Below are 23,070 nucleotides of genomic sequence, written 5' to 3'. Positions count from 1 at the left end.
GTCATTTGTTCGATAGAAATTGAACTATCAGTGCAAACTTAATTAGTGATTGCTTTATAAAATACTACTGAGTGTCGCAACTAGTGACATAAGTAATATGCTAATTACTCATCGCCAAGTACCTTAGGCCGCGGAATTATCAGCCGCCCCTCGTATATTATATATTTAGAAGTACAATACAGTGTGAAATTTTGTAATGCCACCTGGAAGGAAGTACTCTAAAAAATTTTACTCAAAGGAAACATTCCTTAATTTAGGAGAAGAAATAGAACTGCATTCAAAGATTTTCTTAAATTTTCGAAAATTCACCACCATACCATACAATTTTCTGTAAATAATTAAAATAATTTAAGATTTCATGGTTTTCCTTTCATTTGATTTATCAAGTTTTTTGTTAGAGATTTCATCCTTATACTAACCCTAACGATCGATGCAATAAAAATACAGGGTGTAATTTTTAACAAATTTTGGTTCGATTCCCGGGTGTGGCAAGTAAATTTTTAGAAATTTTTGAATGCAATTCTATTTCTTTTCCTAAATGAAGGAATGTTTTCTTTGAGTAAAATTTTCTATCTGCAGTATTAAGAGTACTTTCCCTCCAGGTGGCATTACAAAATTCCACCCTCTATACACCAGTTTAGTATTACTTCTGCCTTACTAACTTATAGCTAGGTAGGCCAAATAACAAATATTTATTAGTATTTTTGTAGTTATTAAATCACAATTTTCTTTGTCTTTAGCAACCCCTGGCGGAATCAGCTCCGAGACTCCATCTGGAGTCCAACGGAGGATAAGTAAGTTGATTAAGATGTTAAATTTCGATTTTATTATAATTATTTATTTTTACTCATAAAATAGTTCGTTTGTACCTCAAAAGGAAACCTTATAGAGTCACTTTGTTGTCCGTCTGTAACAAAACGAACACTATTAAAATTTATTAATGTATTAATAAATTTTGCTTTTTTCTCAGGTCGATCCCGCCGCCGCACCCGTAAGTATTTCACATTTATCTTTACTTAAATGTTTGTATTACATAATACCTATCTCATACTATTTTAACGTTCTGAATAACCTATTTTTTAAGGTTTTAGCTACCAATTAGCTCCTTAGATTATTATAGAAATGTATATTTGATCTCAGTGTCTCTCCATAAGTAAGAATAAGTATTACCTTGTCTCTCTTATTCTCTTGATATAAGTGTAAAAGAGAAAGAAAATTTAATGGCACCCCCGTGCGTTTACGATTTAATGTGAAATGTACGAGAACTGCCCAGCAACCACAGATATGTATAATTATCTATATCTGTGCCAGCAACCGCGCAATTATCTCTGTCTGAACCAGGCCTTATTATTATATTTTCTCTTGAAGAGGCGACTGTCGTGAATTTCGGTGAAGAGTACCCGCACCTGAGGAATTTGGCTCCGAGGACTACAACGGCTATGACGACCGTTACCACCCACAACCGTAAGTTGGATCTTATTGTGATTGATATTATGTTACGTTAAGAGATTAACTAAATTACCTAGCATTTATTATTTTTGAAAAATCTCTCGTGAGATTAGAAAAATCTCACTAACTTTCATCAAGGGGGGAGGGGGGGTTGAAAAATAACTATAATTGTCTCACGTAATTAAATGGACGCTCCCTTATCGTGTTCAGCGCGCGGACTTTGTATTTTGTTTAGTTAGTGATGCGTATGCGCATTTTTGGATTTTTTCCGTTACTTTAACTGTCTTTCTTTTGTTAAAGGAGGTGTGTCAACTATGGCCCCGGCTCGCTCTACAAATACTAGTAAGTTTCAGTTCTTAACAAATGTAGGTACGAGTACACATACAAACTAGTTAAGCCTGATCGTTTCAAATCTATCTCTGCACATATTCTATGGAGAAAAATAATATAGTAAACGGGACATCTGTTTGAAAATCCAACCGAGCTAAGGTTCAGAATTTCCAGGAGATTGTTATCTATGTTAGACTTATTCAATTTTTTGACTACTTTACTATTTTGGTGTTTCAAAAAACATCCGTGCTTCAAAATTAGAAAGAAGGAAAGATTATTACACATAACTCATTTTTTTATTCAATTAATAAACTTACTAACCTTATAAAGCTGAAGAGTTTGTTTGAATGCTCTAATCTCAGGAACTACTAGTCCGATTTCATAAATTCGTTTTGTGTTAGATAACCCAAAGCAGTAAAGAAAAAATGGGCGGAGCAGTAAAGGAAAATGTTGCACAAACGGAAATATTATTCAAACTATTTTCACGCTTACGACGCGGGCACAGTTAGGCTGGGTTCCACCATCTTACTTTAACTTTGACAAACGTCAAAAATCTGTCAAACTCCATACAAAAACACCGGCTAACGTTACTTACGGTCAAAGTTAGGTGGTGCAACTCAGCCTTAGTGTATGATGAAATATTGTTTATTTTTGTTAAAGGTACTTCAATAGAAGCCTTTGCTAGTATGCTTCCCTCGACCACAACAAGCACCACCCGACGTCGTAAGTTTCTTAAAATATTCATTATGGTATTAGTTTAAGATTTACAATTCTTTATTAATTTCCGAAGTTAAAGGTAATCGTTAATTAACTCCTAATATAAATTGTTACTACTATCTGTAACTGTTTTATTACAGGATGACGGTGTAACTGTCTTTTGCCCAGCTTTGCATGTTGTGTTGAAAATTGTTTTTACTCTTAGGCTGGGTTGCACCACCTTATTTTAACATTGGCAAACGTCAAAAATCTATCAAACTCCATACATAAAACACCGGTTATAGTTATAGTTACGGTCAAAGTTAGGTGGTGCAACTCAGCCTTAATATTTAATAGTTGGCAAGTGAGTTTGTCATTATTTAATTATTTATTTTGTCCTATTTAGCTGTCCCGCGTATTCCCCCGCCTCCACGTACTAACTCAGGGATCAAGAGCAATCGGCACCCACCGCGTAAGTACCTGTACAATTTATTTATTGATTAGTAGTTAGGGTTCTATATAGTTTTTATGACGCGACGCAGCGCAACGGACTAATGAGGATCAGTACTGTTGTAGAAAATTCAATAAAACTAGTATCTACGTTAATCTTTAAGACATAAGAAAGATATATCTTTTTGAATTATCCAAATCGGACCATTACTTACGAAGATATTAAGGCTTGGTATTTCTGCTAAAGTAGGTATTTCGCGCTGTCAAAATCTGCGCGCGCAATACTTCGCCGAAGACAGCGCGCCAAAGAGCTCTCGCGGCTACACAGTATAGAAATACGCAGTTTAGAAATACGCAGTTGGTTAGGTTAGGTTGACTTCCTTCCGTTCAAGCGTCACACTCACAGCACTTTCTAATACAAATCATATCCAAGTGATACAAATTAAAACAACTTTCAAAATTTTTGGGAATATATTTTAGAATCGAATAAATATAGAATATAACTGCCAAAGTAAACACGGTTCAAAGAGGCGTGGCGTCACCCGACCTTCCGGAAGTTCCGCGCCGGCTAAAAGAATTTCAAGATTACGTCACCCGACCTATCGGTAGATCCTCGGGAGCTTGAGCAATTGGAAAAACATTTTATGATCAGTTTATACATTTTTATATTTTACTTGGAAGAAGATATGACTCTAACAATACTTATGAACACCTTATTTGAATAAATTGCCAAATATACCACCGCGGAGACCCCAATCGCGTCTCTGCGTTACATTGAATCGTATGAGCGTATGGATTTTTTGCGTCATTTTTCACAATTTCTATTTTTAAAAATTACTTACTTTATTCTGATGAATAAATGTCATTACAAGTTTTTCTCTAAAACTGATAGTTTGGCTAGAAAAAAATATTTTCTATCCACGCAGTACGCCGGCAGCGTTCGGATCGGATATAGTGACGTCATCGTCCCCGCGCCGGGCGGTCAGTGAACTTTTTTAGTAATTTGGCCATAACTTCGTCAATTTTTGTCGTAGAAAAAAAATTTTTGGACTGTGTATTAAGGATTTCTTAGCCCTATAAATCTGCATTCACAGCTCAAAATCGAAATGATCCTCATTGGGCCTCACCCTTACTCGTAGTACCTTGCTGTTCCATAAAAAATGTGTTTCATCAAATGTTTGAGGACTTAAGGCCTAGAAAAATATAACTCTGTCCCAAAGTGTCATAGAAACGAAATTAAAATTGAGTGTAAATTTTTATATTATTTTTGGAAGATAACTGTTTTTTTTTAATCACATTATAAGCATTAAACGCAATGCTTATCTGGATGTGTGCCTACTCAAAATCGGCAACTGTACCTAGTTACTCATACCAAATAGGTGAAACTAGTAATAGTGTGGTAATAGTAAAACTATTAAGGCTGGGTTGCGCCATCTTACTTTAACTTTGACAAACGTCAAAAATCTGTCAAACTCCATACAAAAGACACCGATTATCGTCATAGTTACGGTCAAAGTTAGGTGGTGCAACTCAGCCTAAGACGTCCACAATTGAAACTAATTTTTGGGGCTTCAACAAAATGTACAATCGTCGTTCATATTGCAATTTGTTCAATGTCAAAAAATTCAAAAACAAATCTTACAAAATATTTATTATTTATGGAGACTTTTATATTTATATTAAAAAGAACAAAATGCTTAGAAAACAGTAGTTAAAAACCATTTTGGTGTCTTAAAAGATTTTTTCCCGTACGCTGTTTTTTTTTACTCTCCTGTAAACTTGTCATTTTTGACATAGAACAAATTGCAATATGAACGACGCAATGTTACTTGCAAAAAATGCGTAGACATGATTTGCGTTTGAAGTTTTTGACTAAGGCTGAGTTGCACCATCTAACTTTAAGGATAACTATGACGACGACCGGTGTATTTTGTATGGTGTTTGACAGGTTTTTAACGTTTGTTACAGTTAAAGTAAGATGGTGCAACCCAGCCTTAGACTTGTCAAACATTCCACGTTAGATAGACGGGTTTGGGAGACATAGTGTTTGCATTGATGTTGTAATAGTTGCTATCCCTCTTCATGAGTTACTCCGAAGAGTGTTAAATAAAACCGACCCGTTTTAGTGCAGCTCATACACTAATTTATTATTACTGAGGGATTTTATAGGCGTGAATTGAAACTACACTCGACGTCAAATAAATCGCACCTCCCGCGACTAGCATTTTCAAACGTATGCATCCCCACTTCCCACCAATATTGGTACCATTTAAAAGCCTAGTTCTAACCTTTATTTCATTAAAGGAAAGGTTTTTACCCCAAAAATGTGTCCTTAGAAGAATCCAGAGTCACTTCTTCAAAAAATAGGTAGTTACGCTAGAGCCAACTTTTATGGCTAGAAAACTGTTAAGTTGGGTTTAATTGCTATCCATCTGTTAAAGAGGACACGTGAAATCATTATTTGTTGTTATAACCATAAAAATTGGTCTAATTGATCCCATAGGTGGGCCCAAAGTGAGGTATTTTTTCAAGTCACATTTATGGTATATGTTAATCATTTATTAAGAAAGTAAATCTGTTTTTCTTTAAGGATATTTATTGGCCTTTCAAATAACACCAATATTGTTGGGGTACCATGATTGTGTCAGAAGAAAATCGTTAAAGTTCGCGTCGCGTAAGGTGCGATTTATTTGATGTTGAGTATAGTTCAAACCAAACTTATACGTAAGCTGTTTGACGCCTACTTAGCAATAAAATATGACTATACAGGATGTTGATTTCAATCCTCGTCATATATTAAGGTGATCATTATGACTTATATAAACGCATTATCCACCAAAAAATATAACAAACGAAAGTGGAATTTTTAGCGAATATTTTCCGTGCGACATCAACTGTACTGTGGCTCGCAATACTGCAATACGTTTACACTGCGGCGTCATCAAGCTACGCGGATCGCTCGCTTAATATTTCGGATAGCCTACTGAAGGAAGCCACGTAAAGTAGGTAGTGTAAAATTGGTATTTTAGTTTGGTCTTTGACTAACTAAAGTTAGTTTGTTTAAAAATTTTTTCGATGTCAATTTTTTTACTGATTCGTGATCAGAATAAGCTACTTAATCAACTCCCCAAATATGGCGACGATTGAAATAAACACCCCGTATAAAAAGAAATGTGCAAGTAATAGTGTACGATAGCTCGTACAGTACGGCTGGCACGAAAAACTTTCGAGTTCAAATCGTTTCCGTACTCGAATCGCTATCAAAAGATTTAGTAAGAAAACTACAACATCGCCCTTGTGAACGTGTCGTAAAGTGAACTTAGTATGAGATGTGGTTGCACGAACTTATTTTGAGAATCAAAATAAATTGTCACATTATCGTTTAAGTCGAAGATTGAGTATTGAATACGCAAACAATTCGAAGACGAAAGTGGTTCATGCTAGAGGTACTGATGTCCCTAAGTCGTCTCACGGAAAGAGTGGAAGACAAAACGTGATAACATAGTACATACTTACTACCAGAGACTGACTGACAGATCAGTGATTAGTTTATTAGAAAATGAAGTCTTATGTGGGTTTCATTAAATCATGTTTTTATTTTGATAAAGCAATGTTGCCCGGGCGAACGAAGTTGAATTCTCCAATAATGAAGGCCCGAGCTAAGAGTGAGTATATAATATATACATTTATGTGTTATATTTAGAAATAAATCGTTGTAGCCTCATTAATTCATGATGTTCATTAATATGGAGGCAAGCTTCTTTACAACCAACACTTCGTACCTACTTTGCACAATTCAAAATAAATATTATTTCAAAAGAAATTATTTTTTCGCGTTGTTGTTGTTACATTTCATCAACAAACAATAATTGACGGTATAAAAAATTGAACTACAGAGTTTACAGTTACTGAACTTATTTTTCATATAGCTACTTATACTTTTTTTTTTATAAAAAATTGACTCAATTTTAAATAAACAACTTGAAAAAATCGATCTGCCTAAGGTGGGACTCGTACCCACGACCTTCCGTTTGCCGCGATTTACTTAGGCAGTTCGATTTTTTCAAGTTGTTTATTAAAAATTTAGTTTGAGAAGCCACTCTATTCGCTATAAAATTTTAATAACGATCAAATTGACCCAGTCTTAATAGTGCTAAATAAATTAAATTCATAGTATTTTGGCAAATTTGTTGGATGTCGAGTAACATCTGTGAAAACTTACATTTCTGTTTCTTAGACTTTTATTCTTAAACGACGCTTATAATACGTAGGTCGATTCACATTTAACTTTAAGCCTGAGATTTATTGAAGTGCAGTACAGGTACAGTACAGTTCAGGGCACTTCTAAGTATACCAATATAGCTCTTAATTTTTAATTTTTTTTTATGTGACTGCATAAAAATTGTTTGTATTTTTTATGTGCCCGTCTTACAGATAAATAAAAAAATTGCGAAGTGCCTGTCGTGACACGCGCAGTGTAGGGTTCCGTAGTCGTCCGTCGTTAAAACAATATATTTCAGAAGCAAGCAATTACTTCATCTAAAGTAACTTTTAATCTTTTTATTAGGTATGAGATTTTTTTATAACACATGAGTAAAACGACTATTAGTCTTAAACTAACTGATCTATCTTAACCGCTATAGTTTTCCTTGAAAGTTCACAAAAAACATTAATATTATCACGATTTTTTTCAGATTTTTCAAGCCAACATTAATTTTCGTTTTTGGAGGGTGGGGTGACGCCCTACTCGAATAAAAATTGGCGCTTTAAACTCGAAAAATCATCTTTGAAACCCCTAAGCCATTTTAAAAGGCTTATCCAATAATACCCCACACAATGGGGTGGAAGATGAACAAAAAATCATCCCCACGTTACATGTAATTTTTTTTTAAATTTTATTGTACCGTTTTTCGTCGTGATTAATATACAGGGTGTTAGGTAAATGGGTATATGACTTGTCGGCCGTTTGGTGTAGTGGTTCAGAACGGACTACTATGCCGAGAGGTCCCGGGTTCGATTCCCGGCCGGGCAGAAATTGATATGATGAATTTTAATTTCTGTGACGGGTCTGGGTGTGACTATGAATAATATTTATGTATTTAAAAAAAAAAGTATATAAGTAGTATATCCGTTAAGCTAGCACCCATAACACAAGCATTAAGTTGCTACTTTGGGGCTAGCTGGCGCTGTGTGAAATTGTCCAAAGATTTATTTATTATTATTATTATTTATATGAGCCGACACTAGCCCATGTTAACATGGGGATATAAATGGTATGGTGAAGTCAGAAATTTGATATCATCAAATTAATTTTTTAAATTTTCATACAAAATAAATTTTATAAAATCCGATTTGTATGAAAATAAAATAATTAAAATGAATATATCAATTTTCTGACTTCACCATACCATTTATATGACCATGTTAACATGGGCTTGTGTCGGCTCATATACCCATTTACCTAATAACACCCTGTATATACTTCTACAAAATAACAACTCTCTAGTGCTAATAGTTTCCAAGCAAAACCTCGGACAGACAGACATATCGAAACTATAAGAGTTCCTTGTCAGGACTATGGAACCCTAAAAATTGCATTTGTAAGCTAATAATAATTATGTGTCATTAAAAAAAACATAAAAATGAAAAATAATGACCAAAAAACTTTAAAAAAATAATGAATTTTAGTTTATATCAAAAAACTCAGTTTTAACGGGTACTTCACATAAATTCACATAAAAAATAAATTTAGAAAATTAAGCCCCCCCCATTCCAAGAGGAGGGGCACATAAGGGGGCATTTTTGTCTATAAAATTGACACAATAACATCGCCTTAAATTATTGCTAGCCCTATCCCAAACACACTGTATATTAATATCCTTGGACATTTTATACTGCACATTTGACATTTTACAATGGGGATGTTGCCTGGGTCAAAAAGCAAGAGTTTTAATTAGTCCGTCAGTTAACTTATAAAAAAATACTCTACACGTATTTTTCACTTTTTCAAACTAATGAAAATTTAAAGAGATAAAGCGCCCCAAAGTTCATAAGAAGAGGCCCGTGACGTCAACGCTTGCTTAAAAATGCCGCACGTTGTGACGTCGTGCGCAACTTCAACGCACCATAAGTATGTAATTATTTGTTAGATTGACAAATAAAAATATACATGTCCAATATTTTTTGATATTAAACATTACGGACTAAAAAAATTTTTTAGGCAACTAGCCTATTCACGTCTAGTCCCAAACTAAGCAAAGCTTTTACTACGGGTTCTAGATCTAGCTTTTTTTTCTTTTTTTAAATCTCCGGCTGAAATTGCCGGAGTTCGGTTTCAAACAAAACAATTTCTTGAATATTAAATCAATAATGTATTTTTTTAGAGCAAGTGGTGGTAGTTTCTCGCTAATGTCTACGAGGAAACTTGTAGTCTCCATACTTTATAGTCGTTTATTTATGTACAAGGTTTTTAATTTACAATTGAAGTTAACATTTTACAGTAGTTATTTTTTTCTTAGATCTAGCTAGACAATCACTGACTCAATAGAGCGCCGTTTTAGAATAATGGTCTAACTCTATCATGCAAAATTTCTGTTAACTTAACCCAATTTCAGGTCACACTTGTTTTCCATATTCTCCTATCTAAGGCCCAGTTTTTTGATTCATAGTTAAAATAACAAATAGTTAAATTTTGTTACTAATGGTTAAATATTAACAAAATGTTAACTAATAGTTAAAAAATGTACTAAAAGTCAAGCTAACCATTGTTCGAAAAACATTATTTTCTGATATTTAACCACTTGTCATTTGACATCTGTCAAATTTGACCATTGGTTAATTTAACTACGAATCAAAAAACCGGGCCTAAGACGGTATAATGTACCTACTCTTTTTATTCCATTTGCGCTTTTCAATTTTACAAAAATCATTTTCATGATCACGAAGGCTTAAGACCATTGGCCTGAAATCGGGCGAATGAAAATATGAGAATAAAAAAAATATTGTGAGGTCGTAGAAAAGCTTTTTCGTGCTATACATATACAGTATGGAATAAATGTAATGACATATTCTTCAATAACAAAAAAGTTCTCCTAATATCTATTGAACCGTGTAATCATTTAGGATACCTATAGTTAATTCAGTCCTTTCAGCGAGCTCTTAAATGATAATTATTTTAAAATTTCAAAGTTTTGGTAAAAAAAACTGGCTAACGAAGACGAACTACGAACTTAAAAGCACAAACTGTCTTCGTACTACATGTACTGTTTCGTACTACATGTTTTAATGTCGAAAATAAGGAAAGAGAATTGAAAATAAAGGAAAGTAAGGTACAGATTTTTTCTATTTTTACTCGCATACGTAAGTCAGTGTCAAATTAATTTACATAATATCGAAATCAGGAAAAAACTTACGATCATAACGATTCTAATTCACTTTATACATTAAAAGACGAAAAGACTTTTCTCCGATCTATTTACAACATGGTTTATAGCCTCGGATATAAGGGAATGTACCTACTTGTGTGGATGAATGGATTCATGACTATCATCATTTTAGTCGTTTCTATCCACTACAGTAGAACGGAGAACCACCCTATCTGATTTATCAAACGCTGAAAAAGCAGGCCAGAATTTTGAATTGTAATTTTAAAAATAATAGAAGAAATAATTAAATTTTTCTGTCATTGTTCTTTCATAATAATGAATTAAACGTCAATAAACCAGCTGTTATTATAACGCACCGCACGACTTTCGACTGAAAGTGTGACTGAAACGATCGAACATCGCGGCGTCGATTCTACTCGTATCATATGAGTAAAGAATGTGCTCGTATGCATAGTTTGCTGTGGTCGTCATCGCGTTAAGCTTCAACCACGCCAACGCGTGCAGATCGCGCGACCTGTCATTGGCCTTTGATCGTGCCTGCGATTTCTATTGTTAGTGCTTACTTTTGTTGGCGTTGCGTCTTCTAAATATAATTATATTATAACTTTACACGCCTTTTTTAATCACATGATCCGCAACAGGCTCCATTTGTCCCTTATGTATCCAAGGCTTAAATTATGCTGTAATTCACTATCATGTACTCTTAGGGCTCTTTCAAATACGACGAACGACTAACGTCTTTGCGCTTGTTCCCATGGAAATATCTCGTTTTTTGCAGGAATTATTTTTGCAGGATCCAGTTTAGTAGTTAGGTATACGTGTTTTAATATCAACGTCCCGCAAAAAACCGATCCGTTCGAATTTGTAATTTGAATTTTAAATAAGTACTCTTGACGTGTGTGTTTATACAGGGTGTCCCAGAATGGGTGAATCAAACTGCTAGGGAAGGTAGCTCCACTAATGTACTATCCCTAAAAAATATGGAAAAAAAAGCGCGTAAGGACACAAAAACATTTTTGTTGAAAACGTGAAAATAAATCAGCTTTGCTAAGTATCTGGCTATAATTGCTGCGTTTGGAGTTTATTTGTACTTTTTTCTTACTAATTTAATTGTACATGATCGCTTCGTTTATCTGTAAACAAACTTTTGAAAATAATGACTACATTTCGAGCTTAGAGCACTTTCTTCAAAAAAAATCCAAACTAATATTTTTTTTTCATATTTTTTAGGGATAGTACATTAGTAGAGCTACCTCCCCTAGCAGTTTGATTCACCCTTTCTGGGACACCCTGTATTGTCGTGGGAATAAGCCTTTATTTGGAAGGGTCCATATGGCGTAATCATGTCATTTTATCTGTGCTGTGTGCTTGTCATCATTAACATTCACCATTGGCTTCTGATCCATCATGCAGCCGCCGGATTGGCCGTCATTACACCCAAGATCACTACCACGACAGCTGCCCCCAACAAAACTGATACCGACGGCGCCACAGTCGCCGAAATAGAAAAAAAAATACTTCTCATGCACTTTCTAATTTACATTTATCTATATTTTAAGAATCACTAGACAGAAAGCTTGAATACGCTTTAGTATTAAGTTTGACCGATATAATATGCGTCATTAATATATCATAATATGTTACTCACATCAGTCAATAAATGACTTGATAAATCGTGCATTTTTTATCAACCCAATTAAAATTGTTTTCATACTTTATTGCATGAATTTCACTCATGCTTATGCTATTAAAATTAGCTTTGACGCTGAAAGTTATATTATATTGTCAAGTAGCCCTCACATGGTAGGGGAAAGTAGTACGAGTTGATCCCCTGGGGTAAGATGATCCTTTGCTATTGTGCTGATACCATTAACACCATTTTAGTTTCTTTCACTGGTAAAAACATAGCTCTGGACAACTCCCCGCCTCAGTCAAATCGTAATGGTCGCGTGATCATCTTACCCCTACCAGGGGAATCATCTCACCCACAGGGGTGGACAAGATGATCACTTGCAAAAAATTAAATATTTTAATGAAACAATTAATTTCTGGTTTTGAGTATAAAGAAAGTTGGATAGATAAATATACTAGTAGTAATTGTCTTTATTTTTGGTTTACCTTGAAAAATATGCGTTTACAGCGATTCCCGCTTAAGGGGATCATCTCGTACTACTATCTATAAATATTAACTGAATAAATTTCGATAATGCTAAGTGGATTTTTTAAAATTGTTTGCGATTTCGTTTTTTTTTTGCTGTATCTTTGAATGTAGGTAGGTTCGGTATTAATATTCTATTTAGTTTTTTTCCTGTAGCCCTGTCGCAGGACGCTGTGCCGCTTTCGATATTTTTCCCACATCCATATTTGTCCTTTTTATCGTGAGCTGCTATTTTCAATTATGAACCCATCTGACTATATCTATCAGTTGCTAAAACTGATGTTATATGTGTTACAGGAAATGTATGAAATCCATCATTGTATACAATTCCTAGGAATTGTAAATAATTCCTAAAATCATCCGGAAATGTGTGATGTACATTATATTTGACACATTTCCTAGGAAATTAATTCATTTCCTAAACGGAAATCGGAAATGTAATATTATTTAAGATTTCAATAAATACGCGTGGACATAAAACTTTATTTCCTAAGAAGTATGGAGATACGTATTATAATTTAAAAACATTATGACTGTTACTTGATTGTCTGAATGAGAGGCTATATAAAATCTCTGATCCTTGAATTATTAACAAGTAAAGATATTACATGTATGCATTGAAGTAATATTAGTACGTAGTACATTATAACTCAATGCATATATGTATAATTGTTACATAATTGTCACATTTAGAGACCCTTAACAGAACTCTGATTCTTCTTTTAAAACGTGTTTTATTTATTTTTTTCACACATAGCGTTCGTTTCATACATTTCCTAGGATATGTGCGTATTAAATAATCTCTGAATCAATACTTTATACATTTCCTACGTAGCTTCGGAATTGTAGGTATACATTTCCTAGGATTTTTATACAATTCCTAGATTTCATACATTTCCTGTAACATAATGTACATACAAGACTGAAACCTAGCTATTCACAATACCCCCAATGCACCACGAACTTATTGCAGCCCAACAGGCGAGTCCAATTGACGTGACACTTTCTAGCGCAGACGTCCAACTGGATAGGTCGAAAAATTTCCGTACTTTTAAATTTTATTGGCAAGTAGCTAACAGCTCACGTGACCCCACAGTAAATGAATTATGTCTGTGGTGTATGTCTTTTTTAAGGCTTGAAACTTTTGTTTGCCACCTGTCATCCGCTTTGCACTGGGAAATCGATCCTTAACTTCGAACTCCTGCTAAGTTTCTAATAAATTTCGTTGCGGGTCCAATGACAGTTTAACTTTTTCCCGGGACAAACTTGACCTTCACTGGTTGGGTTTTTATTGTTGGTCTAGCTGTAGGTCCTGGCTACGCAGGAGTTGCAGCGGTGGGAACAAGAGGTGGGAATAGTCCCGTAATATTCCAAAACGAGTAAACCCCTTATATTAATAATTTTAGACGACAAAATCATGTAAAAACGGTGAAATGCGATTATATTTTATCGTGGCGCGCATTCCATGCCTGCTAGTGAGCTAAATGAATGAGTATTCTTGCTGATGGTCCAGCTCAGCGGTTTGAATGTGTAGTTAGGTGTCGGCATGTCCTATTTTCTTAAACTTTGAAGAGCTTATTTTATTTTTTGTAACCGCTTTTTAACGCTTTTTATTACTGATAAAAATACTAATCAAAATTTCAATTTTATCCACAAACGCAGCAAATACTGAAGAACGTGGATCAAACGTGCAACAGGGTAAGTTTTTTTACAAGCTTTTTATTACTTTCACATGTCTGGTGTCTGTCGTCAAATCTTGCAACTTAAAATTGACCCACTTCCCGGTTTCTTATTGAGCTGAAATTTTGCATACATGTGTAAGCCCGATGACAATGCAATATTATGGTACCATTGAGCTGGTCTGATGATGGAGTCGGGAGGTGGCCATAGGAACTCCTAAACAAAACGGCGGAAACTCATCGAGTTTGGGTTCGTTGGATTTGTCTTTTCGAGCACTTTAGTGTTAGATAACGTCCAGGGTCCTGAGATTAAGATATAACTAAAAAGTGTAAAATAAAATTATAATAAAAATAAACTTTTTTAAAAACAAGCTTTTATTCTGAATTTCGAAAGCTTGTAGCGCAAACAGAGAAAAAGAGGAATAAATTCCATGCGCGATACAAACTTTCGAAATTCAGAATAAAAGCTTGTTTTTAAAAAAGTTTATTTTTATTATAATTTTTTTACTAAATTAAAATTGAGTGGTTGACATCACCATAGTATTCACCATTCATAGATATAGTGATGACAACTATCCAATAGGGAATATGCAAGGTTTTTTCAGTAGCCTTCATTATCAAATCAGTCAGTGCTTTTTCTTAACAAAGTTTTTAAAAGATAGGTTCCTGAGATAAAATAGACGTTAGAGATATCATGACGTCATTGGTCATGTTATGTTAGAATGAAACGCAGAGTCCTATACAAGTTAAGGTACAGTGAAACCAATGCGATCACACGCGATCAGCCGGCGTGCAGCGATGGCGATCAATGCATTTTCTGATCGGCGGGCGGGTGACATTTGATGTCACGCTCAGCAATTTTCATACAAACTTTAAACAAGTATAATTTTTTTGTTCCCTGTCCGGTTTCAAGACCAGTTTTTCAGAAATTCTATGATTTGACTAAAGTGTTTATTTATACAATCATAATTAATTGATTAACTTTTAAAATCGATGCATATTCCTTATTGTTTAAAATAAGTTCTTTACTACCCTTATATTTTTGTTATAAATACAGGATGTTAGGTAAGAGGGTATATGAGCCGACACTAGCCCATGTTAACATGGGCATATAAATGGTATGATGAAGTCAGAAATTTGATTTTATTTTAATTTTCGTACTAAATAAATTCTATAAAATCCGATTTGTATGAAAATTAAAATAATTAAAATGAAGCTATCAAATTTCTGACTTCACCATACCATTTATATGCCCATGTTAAAATGGGTATACCATTTACCTAACACCCTGTATAGGTCTAGACAACAGCACATCAATAGACGTTTTAAGTATTTTTAACAGTGAATAGTGATGAGTGGTTTACTGACCTATTCACGTAATAGGTACCTAAATTAACATAACCCGTTGCTGATATTTATCCACAATTTGTTTAATAGGTTCTTTAGTAGAGAGTAATAATTCAAAAATTAGGGGTGAGTGAATGAAGTCAAAAAGTTAATTTTAATTAATTTATGCATTATGAATGATCTTATTATAAAACTTAATCAAACTTTTAACTTAATTCTTAAACTAATCAGCCTGCTTGTTATACCTTGTGAGTTTTCAAAATAATTTAGTAAAAGGTACTATTTTAAAAAGATTTTCTTTTAAAATATGAACCTCTAATTCATCAACTAAATACACTCGACAGCAAATAAATCGCACCACCCGCGACAAGCATTTTCAAACGTATGCATCCCTACTTCCCACCAATATTGGCACCATTTAAAAGCCTAGTTCTAAACTTCATTTTATTAAAGGAAAGGTTGTTACCCCAAAAATGTGTCTTTACAAGGATCCAGAGTCACTTCTTCAAAAAATAGGTAGTTACGCTATTGCCATTTTTTATGACTATAAAACTGTTAAGTTGGGATTAATCGCTATCCATCTGTTAAAGAGGACACGTGTGATCATTATCTGGTTTTATAACCATAAAATTTGGTCTAATTGATCCCAGAGGTGAGCCCAAAGTGAGGTCTTTTTTCAAGTCACATTTATGGTATATGTTAATCATTTATTAAGAAATTAAATGTGTTTTTCTTTAAGGATATTTATTAGGCTTTCAAATAACACCAATATTGTTGGGGCACCATTATTGTGTCAAAAGAAAATCTTTAAAGTTCGCGTCGCAGGTGGTGCGATTTATTTGCTGTCGAGTGTATATATTATGTATAAAAGTAGTTAGGTACTTTCTCTTTTTCTGCATTTTTCTTAATTATAAACTTATTTCATCTTTATTTTGTTGAACCTTTAGGAAGTAGTCAATAAGCCTGTTACATTATTTTTCAATATACCAACTTATTTTTTTGAAAGAAAGAAAGAAAGAAAGAAAGAAAAAGTATTTATTTGGTACTAAATGATACACATTTAAAAGTCTCTTATTGTGAGCAAAGGTATCGTTGAAGTCATAGTTATGATTTTGTTAAAATATTGTTTATTTAGTTACGGATTTTTTTCCAAAGTGGGGATTATTTCCTGTAAAAACTTATTTTGAAGTAGAAATACCTACAGCTTTACATAATTATTGTACAAGTTTTATTGATGTATGCTTAATATTATGCCTACCAACAACGTAATAATTATGTTGATAGCATTGAAAGCAGAAACCTATTCATTAATTACTGTAAATATGAGATCAATTAACGGATTGATATTATCTAACAAAATAAATTTCCCAATTATTCTTATATCTCCCTTTTTTAAATGATGAATACAAAGAGACACATAATAATATGATACTAGCGACCCCCTTAGGGGTTGAAATTCCGTCTTAGTGAGCACCTACGTTCTTAAAGAAACCCCCATGTAGGGTTGCCAATCAGTATCATAGCTAATAGGCATCTACTATCATCTTCGAATCGGTAGCCCAACATGTGCTTTTGACTGGGCGCGGCAGCCTCAAAAAGCCTAACAAAAGCCGGACAGGCCGCATAAGGGCATTTCTACTGTACGGTGTATTTTTTCTCAATTCGGTGCTAAAATTTATATTTAATTTTTTAAGTAGTTTCAATACAAAAAAAATAATGTTACTCCATTCTGAATGTAAAAATAGCATTGTCACTAAATATTGTGAAGTGGTTTATGAGAAATGTTAAGCATCGAATTGAGAGAGCACCGAATTGAGAAAATGAATCACGGAATTGAGAAATGAATCTCCAAATATAAAAATCGCTCCGCAAACTTAGAATTGATGACATTATGAAGAAATACCTAATGTATTTCAATAATCAATATAATAAATAGGTACTTAAAACGTATATCTGATTGCTGGTCTATTAGTTAGATGGTTCATTTTAGGTTTGTGTGTTTGAAATACCAATGGAATAAAACAAAAATCGTAATCAATATGTTTAATTTTTTAATAAGGAACTATAATAAATTCTTAATTTTTATATATTATTTTAATTTTATTTAAATAAAACAAATAAATACATAACACAGGGTCTCTTTGTTTATTTATTCTTAACCTTAAACATAAAACAAATATTGCAAAACCCAAGAGCTAGATTGACCTGACACTATACCGAAGATATTATATCGGACGTCAGTTTGTACACGATTAAAATGGCACTCAAATAGCTGAAATACCACAAAGCACCAGGTGTTACGGCATTNAGCAGTAATCTCATTAAATACTTCATGAACATTATTAATGTCGCACACCGGTTTGAGAAATGACCAGTGACCAAAAATTCTGAGTGATTTCAAACCTCTGAAAAATGCTCCTCAAAGCGACTGATCCCTCTTTTATACTGCTCGACCACTCGAGTGCAACTGCTAGTTTATGGGAATCAGGCGTGGGTATTCGTATTGTGCGTTGTTAGTGATATAGGAGCACAAAAGTAAAAATCACGGAATTGAGGCACACTCGTCGGACAAAATTTAAATGTGTTACTGTATTAAAACCCAAGGACTTGCAATAAAGAAACTCATTTATATGGCTTTATTAACTATCCCTTGTTCTGTGAATGTGGGTTTCATAATGGGGAAGTTATTATTTCAAAAGTTATGAAGCAAAAACGAGTAAATTCTGGAAACCGGACACTCCATTTTAGGCCAAATTTCGCCCGTTTTTGAACTTTCGGATTTTTTCAAGGCGAGATGTAAAACCTGGCGGTCTTCTAAATATGCTCTCCATCAAGTCAAGAGTCCTATAAATACGTGTGATTTTTTTCAAGTCCGTACTTCAATTGTCAAGGTACTTTTTTCGCCCCAGTAGGTCGATCGGTCGTCCCCGTAGAAATGCCCATAAGAGAATTTTTGTCCGGCTAAAGCCGGACACCTGGCAACCCTACCCCCATGTGAAATTTGAGACTCCTAGAACTTGTAGTTTTTGAGATCAATGAATGACATTATTCACTTACCCACAAACTTTAACTCATAGCCCGTTGACAATGTAGACATGGATTAAAATATAATTTATAATTCATTTAATTATTTTTACCACCTAGGTAAATTCTCTCGTTTGAAGTGTGACTAGTAGCACTGAATAATAATAAGTATAGCCTGACCAGGAACATAAAAACCCTGGCATAGAGGCGCTTCAATTGCATTTGATAGTGCAACACTGAGTACAGTCGTACCTGTGTTAAATTAATAGGCTAAATTTATGTATCAGGATTCAGGATTACGGGCTAATTTGATATTTTCATAAATTAACGAAAAAATATTAATAAAGGTAACCTGGTTTAAATAAATTAAATGAAACCATCAATCGAGCTAGTAGGATTTATTTTATTATTCATCAATAATCAAATTCAGAACTTGAATATTCAACTGCAATGTCTGCTCATGAACGCTTCAAACTCGGTACTTCTTTCCCAATTCCATAAAATTCAAAACTGAGAAAGTGACAAAAAACTAAAATAGGTAGTTGAAACAAACTACAGCTAATTTTCATAGTAGACTGTACTATACGATAAACATGTCAGTCAATTTGACAACCTTTGTCGGAAACATTATTCAATGAAAATATTGTCCGAACCCTTGGTATTTCTCTTCGACAAATACATTAACACATTGTGAACCACTTTTCTTTCACGACTATAAAAATATTTTAGCAATTTAATTCACAAAAAGGGTATCGTTTCCTTTGTTGGCAACTCAGCCTTAGTGCAGGGTATCGTTTCCTTTATTGGCAACTCAGCCTTAGTGTAGGGTATCGTTTCCTTTATTGGCAACTCAGCCTTAGTGTAGGGTATCGTTTCCTTTGTTGGCAACTCAGCCTTAGTGTAGGGTATCGTTTCCTTTGTTGGCAACTCAGCCTTAGTGTAGGGTATCGTTTCCTTTATTGGCAACTCAGCCTTAGTGCAGGGTATCGTTTCCTTTATTGGCAACTCAGCCTTAGTGTAGGGTATCGTTTCCTTTGTTGCTAATATTTTGTATCTTTTGTTTTAGTCTCGGGAGTAATTTATAGCCACACCGGCACCTTAGTAGAACAAACAACTGGGTTTCATCAGAGGTCATCAGGTGAGGTTTTTTTTTACATTATAGTGTGTTTCTATGCAAAGTACGAGTATTTATTGTACATACGTGTTATTGGGTTTAAATGACTGCCGTAGCCCAAGCATTATTAGAACTACTACCGTCTTACCCAGGAATAGTAGGGCGATATTTTGAAGGGGTGTCAATGAAAGTTTTTGTTTGATACCTACTAGTTACCCCCATTTATCTAAAAATAAATAAAAGCGAGTTTTCCTTCTGCAGTCCACTGCAAATTAATATTATCTCCAGATTAATGACCTGATGATGTTGATGACAATAAACTATTTCTGTAGCTTCAGAGGCATGCCCTCAAATCTCAAAAGCTTGAAGCCTAGGCGCAGACCATCGATTTTTCGTCAGCCGATAGTTTAGTCGGGCAGTTGATCAGTATGGGCAATTGGGCATGTATGAAAGTGCGCACATAACGCCGATTTGGCAGATTCTTCACGGTCTGTGCCTAGGCTAATTTTACAAGATTACTACTAATCTATTTTTTGCTTTGTCCAGTTGCACCGATGTCCAACCCGGAGCCACTTTTTGACGGTAAGTAATTTTTTTTTCATCAACATATAGTTTTAGTAGCCGGTCTCTAGTTAGTGCACTATTTAAATTGTGAGCCTTGACAAAATACGTGCTGTTACAGTTAGACATTATTTTATCTGACACTTTTAATGAAAGTTATTTAATTCTAAACTAAAAGGTGTTTTTAGAGGTAAATAACTTTAAATGAAAAAATATATTTTTTAAAATATGTAAAAATATATTTTTTTGACATGGTATTGGTAAGATATTCTTATTGCGTTTATGCTTCAAAATGATTTCGGGCCTAAGGGTGCCATGGTTGACTCAAATGTAGAGCGTAACTAATCGCGATGGTTGAAAATTGGATCAACCACTTTTTCGAGCAACTGGGGCCATACATCGGCAATAATGCGACGAATGACGAATTCAAGTAGGCAGTTTATTTGCGCAGAAGTGTAACTTCACAGTCAATTATATCCACAGAGATAATAATCCATAGGTTTTGAGATCACACGATTGTGGAGGCAAATTCGTTCATTACGTGAAATTATGCGAATCAAATGTTTCCCGCAATAAATTGAAATTCGCGTGCTGGTTGAAAAAAACCATCATGTTGAAACCATAACTCTGCCACATTAATATCATTCAACTGCGGAATAAATACGGAACCTTAAAAAGTTACAAAAATGATGTCGACCGTAATATACACTCAACATCAAATAAATCGCACCTCCCGCAACAAGCACTTTCAAACGTATGCATCCCCACTTCCCACAAATATTGGCACCATTTAAAAGCTTAGTTCTAAGCTTCATTTCATTAAAGGAAAGGTTTTTACCCCAAAAATGTGTCTTTAGAAGGATCCAGAGTCACTTCTTTAAAAAATAGGCTATTACGCTTGAGCCAACTTTTATGGCTGTAAAACTGTTAAGTTGAGATTAATCGGTATCTATCCTTAGATTAATAAAACCTAGATGGATAGTCTTCATACAAACGCTTCGTCAAGAGTGAGGCAAAAATCTTATGTCATTAGTGTCAATTTTGTTGGGGAGTGTAGACAGTCAAGGCGATTTTCCCGAAAGTAGGGAAAATTTTAATACGTTTTTAATTATTTTATAATTAACAAAAACAAAACGCATCATGTACTTACTTATTTATTGAATTCAAAGTACCTACTTAATTACAATAAGATAAATCGACTTAAAAGTCTCGATTTCATAAAAAAGGAAGTGTATTTGTACGGCGAACAATTGGGAAATCAATTTTCTTGTTACTGGTATCATTCCCGTATTTAATTTTTGAAAGTCAAATTCAAGCAAAATACGCGTCGAATCGTAGTACTTACTTATGAAATGTAACACTGGTCACTTTCTTTCGTTTTTCTGATGTATTTAGACACCCTTTCACAGCACAAACCGTCGTCAAATAATGTTGTGGCAGGCCTTTGTTCAAACGATCATTGCAAACGTTGTGATAGGGATAGAGACATGCGATTTTTGGTTTTACGAAGGTAATACGATAGAAAATAATACAGAGTAATAAAAACCACCGGTTATAGGGGCAATTTTTGGAGAAATTTATCAAATAACCAAAAAAACACGAATTTAAAAGCAGATTTTTTTTCAAAAAGTATCATTTTTTATTATTTGTGGGCCTTTTTTGTTTATTTTATGTATTTTTTTAGTATCGCCCGTTATTTAGCATTCTTACTGTTTTTATTTTATCAGGATATACCGCTTAGTTTAAAATTTATTACGTTTTCTTTACAATAAGTAATTGGAAGAAAAAAAAATCTATAAAAAATTAAAAAAAAATCTCAAAAAATTTTTGGCCTCTTTTTTGTGGATAAAAATAGGTCTAGTTTCATCTATTTTCATATGTACACTTTAACGTGACTCACACTGTATAATCATTTATTTAGAAATTAAATGTGTTTTTCTTGAAGGATATTTATTGGGCTTTCAGATAACACCAACATTCTTGGGGCACCATGATTGTGTCAGAAGAAAATCTTTAAAGTTCGCGTCGCGGAAGGTGCGGTTTATTTGATGTTGAGTGTAGATGTTTTTATGGCGAACAGCACCATCATTTTCAAAATAACCCTCCATAACCCTTCGGTAAAATAAGATAAACTAACCAGCACAGTAGAATGGTTAATCACAAATGTGACCTTTGACACGTCTCGTTAAATAACTGACTACCTAATGAGGATCAGTACTGTTGTAGAAAATTCAATAAAACTAGTATCTACGTTAATCTTTAAGACATAAGAAAGATNTGATCCTCATTGAACACTTAGGCTGAGTTGCACCACCTAACAAGACCACTAAAAATCAAAGTTAGGTGGTGCAACTCAGCTTAAGTACTGCTACTTTTCTTTGGGTATATTTCTAATTAGATTTAGAAAAAAAAATTGAAGACGTGCACGAAACCAAATCGGCTGTGAAATCGATTTCTAGTGCTCCCAATTTTATGTTATATCCAATCACTCAAAATAAGTGTTGGTATTAAATTCAAATCGTAAAACTGTTTGCGTTTCTCGCCGAAGACTAAAGAGCGGAACGGAATCACTCATTAGTTGTTTTTGGGACCTGCCAGGTGATTCCGAACCATCTAATAATCCAAACTAATCTAGATCATTACGGTACATCAGATTGATTGTTTTTATAACTAAAAATAGAGTTTTAATGTGTAAAAAAGAGAGTTAAATTAAATCGAAATAGGGATGTTTTGTGGGTAAAAAGCAAGAGTTTTGATTATTCCGTCAGTTAGCTTATCAAAAACTACTCAACACCTATTTTTCACCTCTTAAAACTAAAGAAAATGTAAAGAGATAAAGCGTACCAAAGTTCTAAAGAAAAGGCCCGTGATGTCAGT

General features: G+C 34.0%; 1 protein-coding gene across 1 annotated transcript in view; it reads left to right on the top strand.

Annotated features, from left to right (window-relative positions):
- Window positions 1-23,070, top strand: part of LOC114349996 (mucin-2-like) — a 43,668-nt gene that overhangs the window by 5,587 nt on the left and 15,011 nt on the right. The window contains exons 4-12 of the mRNA XM_028300611.1: window positions 741-794; window positions 971-991; window positions 1,369-1,464; window positions 1,750-1,791; window positions 2,440-2,502; window positions 2,882-2,947; window positions 14,131-14,166; window positions 19,585-19,656; window positions 20,179-20,214. Coding sequence (XP_028156412.1) covers window positions 741-794; window positions 971-991; window positions 1,369-1,464; window positions 1,750-1,791; window positions 2,440-2,502; window positions 2,882-2,947; window positions 14,131-14,166; window positions 19,585-19,656; window positions 20,179-20,214 — 486 coding nt within the window. The remainder of the gene's footprint in view (window positions 1-740; window positions 795-970; window positions 992-1,368; window positions 1,465-1,749; window positions 1,792-2,439; window positions 2,503-2,881; window positions 2,948-14,130; window positions 14,167-19,584; window positions 19,657-20,178; window positions 20,215-23,070) is intronic.

This window comes from Ostrinia furnacalis, unplaced genomic scaffold (genome assembly GCF_004193835.3).
Source record: "Ostrinia furnacalis isolate ACB-3 unplaced genomic scaffold, ASM419383v2 OfSCF0768, whole genome shotgun sequence".
Taxonomy (NCBI): Eukaryota; Metazoa; Arthropoda; class Insecta; order Lepidoptera; family Crambidae; genus Ostrinia; species Ostrinia furnacalis.
This window is presented reverse-complemented; position numbering and strand designations above follow the sequence as displayed.